Consider the following 14,410-nt stretch of genomic DNA (forward strand, 5'->3'; position numbering starts at 1 on the left):
GTGACCCTGATAGTGCTGGTGCAACATAAAAAGCACCCATGCTGGCATGGGTTGGATGGTTCGACTGGTGTCTGGAAAGCTAGGAGGCTGCACCAGGCACCAGTCTGATCTGGCAATATTTCTACAGCTGGATGCCCTTCCTAATGCCAACCACTCTGAGAGTGTAGTGGATGCTTTTTACATGCCACCGGCACAGGGGCCATGGGAGTCTGGCATCGACCACGATTGGATGGTGCTTCTTATGTGCCACCAACACGGGAACCAGTCAAGGCGGTGCTGGCATCAGCCATGTTCGGATGATGCTTTTTACGTGTCACCGGCACAGAAGCCAGTTGGGGCAAGGAGGCTGGCATCAACCACGTTCGGACGGTGTCTTTTACATGTCACCGGCACGGGAACCACAACTATAATTTCCATTTGATTGTGATTTGATTTCATTTTGATTTCAAAACCAAGTGAAACAAAGTCAGTGTATTTCAACAGAAATATGGTAACCAAAGGGTAAAAGTGATCTAAATTAAAACCTTCCATCAAAAATTCATGTTCCAAACACCAGCTTTATAATGACAAAGTTATTTTACTAAATTCATTATTTTCAAAATTAACTGAAACAAAGGCAATGCATTTTAAAAGAAATATGGTAAAAAAAATGTCAGCGAACTTAATTTGATGATTTCACATGAGCTGCCAGACATAAACATTGAGAAAAATACAGAGTTTCCATACAGTTTCCATCTCACAAATTTCCATTTATAATCCATTAGTTAATGCAAAGTTTGCCCAAGATGACATGCAGAGGGATTGAACCTGGTACCACACAGCTGTTAAGTGGACACCTTAACATCTGCTCTTCCTGTGGTCTCAGCCCCACAAGAACACCTAAACATGACCCCAGAGAGAATGAAGTGTCACTTACCTGAGGAGTGAGTTCTACCTCTAGTTCTCCACTCAAATATTGTTTCTCAAATTCTGCATTTTCTCCGACGTATGATGAGATCATCCTTTTAATCTGAAAGAATTAATTCACAGAACAAAGCATTACAACAATCTTTCGGTCATTATACAGGTTACATATTGAACATGCTTGGTGTCTAACCCTTCAACATACAGATGATTCTGTCAAATGCAATGCTTATTTATTCAAATTGCACACACACATACATACAAGGTTCGGTGAATAAACTGTCGTCTAAATTATGCAAAAATGAGAATAACACTGACATCTCATTTTAACAGATATATTTACCAAGATTACATAAAAAGATCTTGAAATACTAAAGAGTAAATTCATTCAATAAAATCGCCATTGGCTTCAACCAGGGACTCCAGACGACTTCGGAATCTCCTGCAACTCTTCTGGATGGCTTCTTTGTTTAATTTGGTGAATGCTGCCATAATCCTTGCCTTCAGTTCATCTTTGGTGTTACAAGGAGTTTTGTTGGTCTCTCGCTCAATTGCACCCCACATATAATAATCAAGGGGGTTGCAGTCTTGGAAGTAAGGTGGCCAGATGTTAGGGGTGATGTAGTAGGGGACAAATACTGACACAAAGACACTCCACCAAACACACACACATATACATACAATGGGCTTCTTTCAGTTTCTGTCTACTAAATCAACTCACAAGGCTTTGGTCGGCCCATAGCTATAGCAGAAGATACTTGCCCGAGGTACCATGTAGCACGACTGAACTTGGAACCAGGCGGATGTGAAACAAACTTCTTACCAGACAAACAACACACATTGAATAACGAACTAATTAACACACCATTAAGGCTCACCTGTTTCTGTTTGAGCAGCAAGCCAAGTCCGAAATCATCGACACCAGCATTGTTGCTGACGACAGTTAAATCTTTTACTTTACTTTTTAACAGACCATCAATCAAATTCTCGGGAATTCCGCAAAGACCAAACCCTGAAAGAGAATTACAAATAACCATGAGACTTGAAGATTTCTTTATCCGTTTCCATCTACCATACGCTAATCCCTCATTTGTTGGCACAAAACCAATCCTGCCATATCTGTGCTTATTCGGTCAAATGTATCATCATCATCTTTTAACGTCCGCTTTCCATGCTAGAATGGGTTGGACGGTTTGAGTGAGGACTGGCAAGCCAGAAGGCTGCACCAGGCTCCAATCTGATCTGGCAGAGTTTCTACAGCTGAATGCCCTTCCTAACGCCAACCACTCCGAGATGTAATGCTTATTTATTAACATTGCTTTTAATTAGTCATGCATCGTCTGGTAGCTTTATCATTTCAATGACATAATTGTATATTTTCAAAATGACATTGTAGGGTATGTACAAGAAGTAAGTTTGTTCTAAACATCCATGGGAACGTGTATTGTAATATGATGGAAGGATCCCAAGGAAATATATCCTGGGTATCACATTTGATACCCAGGACAGGCAAAGGTGTTAAGCAGTTCTATTAGAAGAGACAGCTTTAGTGTGACTTTGGTTTAATTATGTTAAACAAAATGTGTCTTTGTAGAGAAGCTATCTGTGATATTAACTCTACCTGTCGAAGTTTGACCTAAACACTTACACTTGAGTTTAAGCTTTTAGTTAACGCTTGTTTCGTACATTCTGAATAATATAAAGTTTTCCTTTCCTAAATTCGAAGTTACTTTGATGATTAAAAAAAATTGGGGAATGTATCAAATATGATGCATGGATACCAGGGAAATATATCTTGCCTGGCCAAACTATTTTCCTAAGTTTATCTAAAATGTCCATACCTGTTTTCCAACTTTTAGTTAGTCCTTGTTTAATACATTCTGATGAAGATAAAGTTTTCTTTTTATAAGTCTCAAGACAATGGTGGATGAAAGAAAATTGGGAACACGTATCATCTATGATGCATGGATGCCAGAGAAATATGTCTTGAGTGTTACATTTGATACACAGGTCAGTGGGACTGAATCCAAGTCCACAGAACCTGGAAGCAAACCTCTTAATCACACAGTCATGCCTGTGCTGACAGAAACCTCCAGATCATGGTTTTTTTCTTCCTCTTCTCTCTCACCAGTTTCCTTGGAGGCCTTGAATACACACACACACACACACACAAAGGGGAAAAAAAGGGCAACAAGCATTGCTCTTCTACCCTTGACTAAGAGATTTTTACCCTGTGCTGATGCCTCAGAAACAAATGATAAACCAAAAACTCACCTCCTACCAAAAGTTTAGCGCCGTCTGGGATGTCTGCAACAATTTCTTCAAATGACTCATAGAATTTGGCATCCAGAGAGTTTGTGGTGCTAAAATTCACAGCAGACTGAAAGGAAGAGAAGTGATATATAATGGAACAAACTTTACAGAGTATCATGGAAACTTTGTTAAGGACGGAGGGGGTGCAGACAGATATATATATATATATATATATATACACAGTACCATGCAAAAGTCTTCGGTCACTTTAAACAACTGGAAATTTCTGCCAATTGCCAACTTATAAGTGGATATTTCGCATTGCTTTTTTTTACAGATGAAACATTGGCCTTGTTGGGGTCATTTCCATACCTAATCATTATATTTTGTATTAGGGGTTCTGAATGAGAGGGGAAGATGCGAGACGACCACCAAAAATGGCCATGCAAAAGTTTTCAGCCACCTCACATAAACCAATCAAGATACAGTGTTTTAAAACAGGAAAATGTCTATAATGAAAATTTATTACATAATTTTCATTTCAAGAAGTTACTGTACATTGTTAATATTTCGTGTGGCTTCCCTTAGCTTGAATAATTGCTTCAATGCGCCTGGGAAGAGATGCATACAAATCCTTTACCATCTTCACGGAGATGCCATCCTCTGTGGCTGAGCTTCCACAACTCTTCGAGATTATGTGGACGATACCTCAACTTCAACTCCCACCATCCATACGGTGTAAAGAGAGGGATTGCTCAATGCCTAAAACATCGAGCAATGAATATAAGTAGCGATTGTGATACCCACCACGAAGAAATGATCAAGTTCAGTAACAATCTATTAAGCAACAACTACCCTAAAAACATACTCTCCACTCCAATTATGAAGAAAAGAGGGGATGAAACCAATAAAATGTTCAGTCTGTCTACCCTATGTGAAAGGCCTCTCTGAAAAGATACAAAAGATATGTGGCCTATATGACATCAGGACAGTATTCAAAAGTAATACAACACTTCGCAAATATCTCCTTCAGGTAAAAGCTCCAATAGAAGAGAATATGACCAAAGACTGCGTATACTCCATCCCATGCAGATGTGGTAGGTTACACAAAGTTGAAATATGCCGCCCCCTCAAAATAAGGGTAGAGGAACATTGCAAAGCTGTGACATGGGGAGATATTGATAAATCGGGTATAGCTGATCATGTATGGAAAAATGGAGAACACCTCCCCCTGTGGGATGAAGTTAAAATAATAGACAGAGAAAACCACTGGAAAATATGAAAATTAAAAGAAGCAGTACATATGTTAGGACACAACAACCTCCTAAGCAGACCGAGTGCAGATATGAACAGCATATGGGAACCAGTATTAAGGAAGGATAGGAGAATATTAGATTTATAAGCCCTAAAATTCACTCCATAATTGCCCTCGGGCATATGGCATAGTGGTTAGTAGCACGGGCTACTAACCCCAAGATTCAGAGTTTGATTCCAGGCAGTGACCTGAATAATAATAACAACAATATTGAAAAATACCTTAGGAACGAGAACCCAGGTTCGAAATTTCCCCAAGACACCTGATGAAGGCTGGAGGGTATATCAGCCGAAACGTTGTGTTAACAACAAACAAGATGAGGACAAATATCCGTCAAATGTAAATAATGTAAATAAGTCAGAGATCTGTTTGCAGATCTTCCCATTCAGGGTTAGTTGCTGAAAAGCTACATACTAGCTTGATAACCATCCTATCAGATGGCTTTTTTAAGCTTATATGTATATATATATATATATATATATATATATATCAAATTAAGTATACAACTGAAAGAGCTATTATTAATTTCATACAATTAGGTTACTGAAATGGGTATATTTATAAAATACGCCATGTATCTTATAGCAATCTTTCAGGCTGTGTTTATGCATTAAATATAATTTTTAATAATCAAGGACGCTGGTTAGTAAGAAAATAAGAAAAAACATGGGAGAAACATGAAGAAGGTTTGTGCAAAGATGGCTGATAGTTAGCAAGGTGGGACACACATAAGAAAGAAGAAAGCAAAGGACCACTGATGAGGTCACAGAAGTGTGACGAAAGAACTCTGGTCAAAATAGGATTAATGTAATGTAATATAAAGCTGAAGCAAATTAACACCAAATATACAGTGCGTGTGTTTTTATTGGCTAAACTGGCAACATGACCATCCCCAAGTACAAGAACATCTGTTTCAACACACGATTTCACATCAACAATCTTGCAAAACAAATATATAAACGGAATATATATTTATTTATATATTCATAAGTAGATACATGAAGCAGTCAGTGGCTTAAGGTAAACAAACATAAGACTTTGATCTAGAAAGATAGAAAGGTGATCTAGAAAGATAGAAGGTAAACACGTTTTTAAAAACAATATATTTCAGCTTATGGATTTTGTACAGGTATTAACATAATCAGACTGAATGTGGACACACCAAATATTCACTATTTCAAAATATTTTATCAAAGTTAGCATGTCAGTGTGACAAGAAATTCACTTCTACCAATTATTATTTAGATTAGAACATTGCACTGCAATTAATTAACATATCTCTTACCACATGACATCTCACACACCTCTCAGTTCACTAACAATGCCAATTACACTCTGAACTAATTAGAGTGGCTATAAAATGAACTGCCCTCACTGGGGTATCTACTTACAACTAGGTGGACTGAACTGCTGATAGTTAAGTGTCTTAATCATGGACATAATACACTGTGCTCTACCACACTGTGGTACCTACTTACAGCTAGGTAGACTGAACTATTCACAGTTAAGTATCCTGTCCACCAACACACAGTACAGGGAGCTACCATGCAGTGTTGCAGTTCTAGCTAGGGCTGTGGAGTCGAAACAAAAAACTTTGACTCCGACTTCTCTACTATTGGCACCTCTGACTCCGACTCCTCTCTATGTAATTAAGTGATCGTGGTCTATATATCTCATAAAGCATATGCACACACTTGTACTCTGAGTAGGCCCCTAGGTTAGAACTGCTTTATATTAAAGAATAAAGATAATGTAAGTTGGTGTGGTTTTACTAACTCCAGCTACCCCTTGTTTCCGACTCCACAGCCCTGTTGAGTCTGAGGTGATGACAAGTGAACATGACCTTTGGTGGTTTGCTGTGCTTCAGAAGACACCTCAAGCTAAGTTGTGGTCAGTGCTGGTGACACACAAAAGGCACCCAGTACACTCTGTGGAATGGTTGGCATTAAGAAGGTCACCCAGCTGTAGAGACCAAGCCAAAATAGACTGGAACCTGGTGCAACTCTCTGGCTTACCAGCTCCAGTCAAACTGTCTTACCCATGCTAGCATGGTAAACGGATATTAAATGATGATGATGATGTAGTTATGTATGCATGTATTTATATATCTATGTCTTTGTGTCTGTTTGTCATCCATCCCCACTATTTAGAACCAATGTTGGTTTATTTATATCCCCATAACAGTTCTGTAAAGGAGATGGATAGAATAAGTACCAGACTTAATTTTAAAAATTGAAAAACTTAAGTGCTTTGTTTGCTTAAAACCCGTCCAGGAGGTGCCCCAGCATGGCCGCAGGCCAATGACTGAAACAAGTAACAGCTAAAAGATGCAGCAGAGGAAAGGAGACTGAGGGTAGAATTAGTATTGAAGAATGTGTTGCTACCAAATCTAGTTCGAGGCATTTGGTGAGTAGTAAAGCACTTCTCTTGCAGTTTATTGCAGAAAGCAGCAGCAGCCTGGTTAAAGAATTGAGAACAAGAACGTCTGCAAAGAGAGACGCAGGATAGAATAGCAGAGTAAACATGACAGTTATGCCTCCATAAGGCCAATTTGGAAGAGATACACTGCCCCTCCAAAAAACTGTATAGTCATGGAATTAGCTGGGAAAAGGAAGAACCAAAATGAGAAAACTGAGAGCCTAATACCTGTAACCCTTAAAACAGATTCTGTGACAAAATGCATATACAGGGTATCTCCTAAAAACGTATACACACTTAAATGATAATAGGTAGGTTCGTCATCAATTCACTGTGAGGAAAGTTTACCGAGAAAATATATCCATAGCATCTTACCATTAATAGGTGCAGGTGTGGCTGTGTGGTAAGAAGCTTGTTTACCAACCACATGGTCCCGAGTTCAGTCCCACTGTGTGGCACCTTGGATTATCATTATTATTATTATTATTATTTGTTCACCAAAGCCAAAGATTAGAAAATTACTATTTTTAAATCTCACAATGTGAGATATTCAGTAATTTTGTAGTAAAGACTGCTTGCCAACATAACATGGCAGTCCTGGTTTAGGACGAATGTTGCTGTAATTTAGCCCCAGGAGACATCGTCTCCAGCTGACTATACGACATGATCTATATCCTTATATCTGTGCTGATGAAGGGAAATAAGCAGGAAATCGCGATGCACAGATATTGTTTTGAGCTGAGTGGGGGTGCTAGAGCCCCTTGTTCAAAGATATAAGGACACAGATCATATCGTATAACCAGCTGGAGACGATGTCTCCTGGGGCTAAATTACAGCAACATTCGTCCTAAACCAGGACTGCCATGTTATGTTGGCAAACAATCTTTACTACAAGGCCAAAGATGTTGGGGATTCTACATGAATTAAGAATCTCTATATGGTCGCCCAACCAGCTAGAAATAGCAGTTAAATCTTCATCAGATCATACCCCGCTGTCTTAAAGTGTACGAAACAAAAAAAAATAAGACAAGGGGTAGATTGCCTTTGATCAGAAATCAACAGAATCAGATACAAACTTGACACTATGCGGCAGCATACTTTACGACGTCTCATCTCTTCTTAAAGGGCAAAGTGCAAAAAAGATTAACGAAAGGGAAAATATTTAATAGATAAGACTCAAAAAAAAAAGGAAAAAAAACCCCAAAAAACAAAGACAATGAAAAAGATAAACAAATTCAGAATGATAATGCTTATGTACAGTGTATGTATATACATTTTGTGGGTCAAACAAAATAAACAGGACAATATACATATGTGAGAGAGTTTGTGTGTATGTATATATATATATATGTATATATATATATATATATATATATATATATATATAAATATGTGTGTGCGTGTGTATGCATATGTTTATGTATATATATGTGTGTGTGTATATATATATATTAATAATCAACAGAAATTTACAAAAGTGACTGAAGGGCTAAAGGTTTTCTGCATCAGACTTCGGGCACAAAAATCAACTTTTGTGTCACTTTTGTAACTTTCGGTCGATTATTAATATATATATCTATCTTATATATATAGATATATAAAGGAATACCAAAAATGGGACAAGAACGCAAAACATGCAGGCAGTTAGGTGATACAAAAAAAGGACAACAAAACATCCAGACAGATGATACAAAAAAAAACAAGGACGGGTCATTCGGAGTTTTGTTTCCTCAGTCGAGTTTCAGATTATCTTTGCAATTTCGGATGGTTATACTCGAAATTGCTCCAAACTGGCCAGCCCCAAGGAAGCTAAGAGCACTAGATTCCTTGGAAGAAAGCAGCGAAAGTATATGAAAACAAGGACGGAAAAAAACGGAGAAAAGGTACACAAATACAAATGCAAATAAAGGACATTAACAACAGGTGTTTTTTGACTAAGGACGAATTAAGCTGGTGTGTGTGTGGAAGAGAAGCCTTATGGCAGGGACCTAAGAGATGGCAGGCATAGGGAGAAATATGGATGTTGCACGGATGGTATGTATTTGACAAGCCAAGTGAGACTGTATTCGTGGCCAATGCTAGTGTCATGTCAATGGCACCTGTGCCAGTGGCACATAAAAGACACCTACATACTCTTGGAATGGTTAGCATTAGGAATGGTAACCAGCCAAATCAGATTCCAACGTGGTGCAGTCCCCCCCCCCGCCCCACACCAGGCTTAATAGTTTTCAATCAAACTGTTCAACCCATGTCAGCATGAAAAGTGGACGTTAAACAATGATGATGATATATATATATTATGGAGATGTACTTGCATAGCATGTGACCTGATCTGAGATCGTGTGCTGAAACAAAAACAATTGCAGCGTGTAAGGTGTTTATAAGCCATTTAAAAACACACAAAAACCGTTAGATTCTGTGCTGCACAGAATTTTGTCAGTAAACAGGTCGTGGTCTCAGAGTGACAAAACTATTTTGGCAAATTAAATTTAAATGTTGAAGTGAATCTAACGGATTTTGCATGTTTTTAAATGGCCTTATAAACACCTTCCACACTGCAACTGTGTTTTTGTGTGTGTGTGTATATATATATATATATGTATGTATATATTTATTTATTTATGTGTTTCAGCCAAGTGGCTGCGGTCATGCTGGTGCACCACCATATATATATATATATATATATATATATATATATATATATATATATATATATATATACATATATATAGCACTGCTCTGTGAAGGTAAGATGAACAGAAAGAAGTACTCCATTTGGTGAGAGATGAATAGATTTTTATGAGGTACTAATAGTTTCAAGCAAGGAAAATGACACAGACAGCATTTATACATACTGAGGTCATTAAACTACACACACACACACACAAACAAACATAAAGCAGATCAGAGGCATTTGTAAACTGAGGTACTACTGTATTAAATTAATATGAGAAAGATAAGAGATAAAGCACGATTTATTTATGACTAAAGTTGTTCGAAAACTGAGGTGCTAATGTAAGTTAGAGGTATTAAAACTATCTAAGGGATAGATGTATCCAGAGGCACTCCTGGTATTACTTCAGTATGTATGGTCCTTGTTATAAGGTATACGGTAGTGGGTAATTTGAAAGGTAAACTGTAGTTTAATGTATATAAAGATGATAAGAAAATGGAGAAATAAATAACAATGAGAAGTGAATCTTAGGTGTTATAAAGCCATTATTTAATTAATTAAGAATTAATTAAATAATGGCTTTATGACACCAAAGATCCACTTCTCATTGTTACTTATTTCTCCATTTTCTTATATATATACACACACACACACACACACACACATATATATATATATATATAGGCACAGGCATGGCTGTGTGCTTATGAAGTTCTGTTTGCAACTGTAGTCCCACTGCCCAGCAGACTGGACATTTATTATGGTCCCAGGCAGAAGACTAAAGCCATGTGAGTGAATTTGGGAGATGGAAAGTGAAAGAAGCCCGTCATATATATATATATGTATGTGTGTGTGTGTCAGAGTTTGTCCCCTGCCACCTCTTGACAACTTAGTGGTTCAGCAAAAGAGACGGATAGAATAAGTACTAGGCTTCGGAAAATAATAAGTCCTAGAGTCGATTTATTCGACTAAAACCCTTCAAAGCAGTGCACCAGAATGCCAGTAGTCAAATGACTGAAAAAAGTGAAAGATGGCCATTGGCACCCGTAGCCGGTGGCACGTAAAAAGCACCGTTCAAGTGTGACTGATACCAGTACTGCCTGACTGGCCCTCATGCCGGTGGCACATAAAAAAGCACCCACTACACTCTTGGAGTGGGAAGGTGGGGGCGTCTGCTGCGGGCGGCACTTTCGCTTCTGCTGTAGGCAATATGGTTTTTGTGGGGTCCGGGGGCGGAAAATGGAAGGGCCGCTCCGGGCGGCACACACTCTAAACTCTTCAAAGCCATGCCCCAGCATGGCCGTAGTCCGATGACTGAAACATGTACACGATGAAGTTATTTGTACGGTAAACTTGTCGAATCTATACGTAAGCAACAACTTCCTGTACAAAACTGAGAGGACCACATAAAAACATGCTGGATTCCCCCTGAATGTGTCACCCAACAAGTCCAAAGTATGTTTAACAAGACTTTATAATCACAGACACCTTCAGCGGCTTAAAACTTATTCCGCTCGTGTATAAAACACTAAACATGATTGGAATCCCTGAAGGTCTGTAAAAATTCTAAGGTGTGTTGTTTTATGTCTAAATATAGAAATCTACCATAAAACAGTAATTGATTCAGTTTAACTATAATTAAGTCTTGTAGCCACTTATGTAACAATGATCCATTTGTCAACCTGGTGAATGAAACCTGATGTTTCAATGTGGTCCATTGTACTAGAGGTCGTTGTTTACATACAAATTACACACACACACACATATATAAGGTGAGCTGATAGCATCACAACAACGCCAGAAGATATGGTCTTTATATTCTGAGCTCAAATCCAGCCGCCGAGGTCCACTTTGCCTTTTGCCCTTCGGATTCGATAAGATCAGTCCTAGTTATACTCTGGAGTTCATGTAATCGATTAACCCCGCTCCCCGCAAATTTCAGGCCTTGTGCTTACAGCAGAAAGAATTTATGTTTATATATATAGCCAGCAAACCATAAATCCCACATAGAAGCACACTCTATGTTATAAAGCTGTAGAGTATATATATATAATACAAATAATATGTGAGTATATGCATATATATGTACATGTATGTACATACCTACATCTACATGTATATATAGATGCATATCTGGGTACAGGACGTTGCAAAAAAAAAACGTGGACAAAATAATAAACAGAGTACAGAAGACACACAGGCCACGAGGTTACCCGGGCTTTCGTGTGTGCGTGTGTTTGTGTTTAGTTTCATGTCAAGTTGTTTTTTTTTTAAAGAAAGAAAATTAGCATTAAACCGAAGAGTTGCTCAATACGGAGGTTCATAGTCCGAAACATCTAAGTCACTGCCACCCCTATTCTTGTTATATATGTGGGTACTACTAAAGCAGCGTGGTCCCGAACGCGCAGTGACGCGTCCGCGCTAGCTAGTCGTGAGTGGTTGATCCTAACCCTAACCCTATCCCTAAACACATTCATTTGCACACACGCGCACTTTTTGTAGGATCGATCACTCACGACTAGCTAGCGCGGACACGACTGCGAGTTCGGGACCACGCTGCTTTAGTAGTACCATATATGTGTGTACGTAAGAGGCAGGGTCAAACCCTTTAGTTTGACCAGAGGCAGTAGGTTCCTTAGAGCGGGGGAGAAAACGCCGAGCATTACTCGTTCTGGTTCACTGCGCTCTCACTTGTTAAATCTCGCCGAGATTTAACTTGTTTTTTCACCTTTTCGGAGTCGATATAATAAAACCACCAATGTTGAGTGGTGGATTAAGTAGAAATCCGCCAGCATTTAACGAAATACCTTGACAGTATTTGTCCTGATTCTTTTATGCTGTGAGTCGTTGGCTGATAAACTTAATCCGTTACTTAGGTTAAAAAAAAAACAAAAGCAAAAAGAAACATCTAGCGTAGAGTCCTTGGATGTCTTTTGCGGAGTTCATTTCGTTGCAAGATTAAGGGGTAGGTTTGGGGTTTCAGGGTACATTTCTCCTTGCTTTCTTCCACAACCTTCTGGAACACCACAGGTATATTGAAGTCAAGGGCGCTGCCCTTCTCCCTCCCTGACGAAATTTTCTCCATCTCACACACACACACGCACTCTCTCTCTCTCTATATATATAGAGAGAGAGAGAGTGTGGGTACACATAACATAAGCATAGATACGAGCACATGTATGTATATATGCGTGCGCGTGTGTGTATGTAAAGATCGCCTATATTTTATATATATATATGTAAGGTACATAGATACAAGCATGTTAATGTCTGTGTGTATATATATGCGTGTGTTGTATGCACATGGATGCTATTTACACGCATGTGTGTACAAACATAAAAATAAACACGGGTGGAGTTCTGGTTTAAGTACCCCATATAACATCTCGTAACTTGTACATAGCTACAAACACGTTTCTCTACGGATAGATGCGTGTATGCACTTGTGATATATATATATATATATATATATATATATATATATATACACACATTCATGAACATGCGCATGTCTACTGGTATAAAGTTATATGGGCGATCTTACGGTACGATCGCTGTTATATGTATACGCACGTTTACCCAAGTTCCCCAAAACACATATATACACGCACACACATCTCTCTCCCTGTATATATAAATATATATATATACACACACACATATATATATATATATATATATATATATATATATATATATATATATATATATATATATATATATACACATATATAAATGCGTAAATATGCAATGAAACAACATGAAGACTAGCGGTCAAACTGTTAGTTTACCCGATCGCCAGGGTCCTCTAACCCCAACCTGGTGATACTCAAATGTTACCTGATGCTTTCTCGGAAGGTTCGATATAGTCGGGGTGCCGGTAAGAAAGGTCCCGACCCTGCTACAGCTGTACCAATTACGACGAAGAAGTCTGCACACTTGTGTCGCCATGTTTCTGTAAATATGGGAGATAACTCTGGCTGTTTTTCGGTGGGGGGGGGGCCTTGTTATGTCAGTTACTCGTCCTCCCTCCAGATGAAAGCGTGAGAAAACTTGATACAAACGCGAGCTTATTTCTTCATTGCCCACAAGGGGCTAAACATAGAGGGGGCAAACAAGGGCAGACAAAGGAGAGCTGTGGGGATGAATGTGAAGATATGGAGGCTTTCGGGTTTTTTATTGAATTGATTTTCATTTTTTTTTTTAAATGGGATAGAGTCCACAGTTTTTAAGATGAAAAAAACCCAGGTTTTCTCTAGACTTTATTAGTTTTTTTTTTTAAAGAGATTGTGACTTATGTTGAAATGATTTTCGTAAAAACATGCTTCAACTCCACAGTTCTTCAGCTGGAAAAATATTATTAAGTTTATTTCTTGGATTTTTTTTTTCTTTTGAAGATGGGATTTTCAGTGAAAAGATTTTCATTAAAAAAAATTGTGATTTAAGTCCACAGTTCTTAAACTGCAAAAATACTAGGTTTTTCTCAAAATACTAAATTTATTTTTTGGACCTTTTTTGAAGAATTGTGGAGGCTTTCATTGAAATGATTTCCATTAAAAAAAATGATTTATGTCCACGTTTTTAGGCTGCAAAAAGAAAAAAAACAGACTTTCTCTGATTGAAAAAATTATTTTTTACATTTTTTTTTTAAAGATGTTGGGGCCTCCATCGGAAGAGTGCTTTATGGATTTAAAGCACTTTCATGAAAAAGGGCTTTAACCCTTTGACATTTAGACCTGCCATATTTGGCCCAAATATTCTGCCAATTTATGTTCAAACTATCCAGATCCAGTCTCTCACACCTACCCTACAATGTCATTCTAAAAATTAATATCATGGAAGTCTCA

General features: G+C 38.1%; 1 protein-coding gene across 1 annotated transcript in view; it reads right to left on the minus strand.

Annotated features, from left to right (window-relative positions):
* The window catches only part of LOC106877113 (succinyl-CoA:3-ketoacid coenzyme A transferase 1, mitochondrial-like), a 28,485-nt gene extending 14,957 nt beyond the window's left edge, over nucleotides 1–13,528 (minus strand). Inside the window, exons 1-4 of the mRNA XM_014925906.3 lie at nucleotides 13,404–13,528; nucleotides 3,178–3,283; nucleotides 1,782–1,915; nucleotides 917–1,009 (exon numbers count right to left, since the gene is read on the minus strand). Of these exons, the coding sequence (XP_014781392.1) occupies nucleotides 917–1,009; nucleotides 1,782–1,915; nucleotides 3,178–3,283; nucleotides 13,404–13,514 (444 nt within the window). The 5' untranslated portion in view covers nucleotides 13,515–13,528. The remainder of the gene's footprint in view (nucleotides 1–916; nucleotides 1,010–1,781; nucleotides 1,916–3,177; nucleotides 3,284–13,403) is intronic.
* Nucleotides 13,529–14,410: the final 882 nt, after the last annotated feature.

Source organism: Octopus bimaculoides, chromosome 25 (assembly GCF_046866305.1).
Source record: "Octopus bimaculoides isolate indiv1 chromosome 25, ASM4686630v1, whole genome shotgun sequence".
Lineage (NCBI taxonomy): Eukaryota > Metazoa > Mollusca > Cephalopoda > Octopoda > Octopodidae > Octopus > Octopus bimaculoides.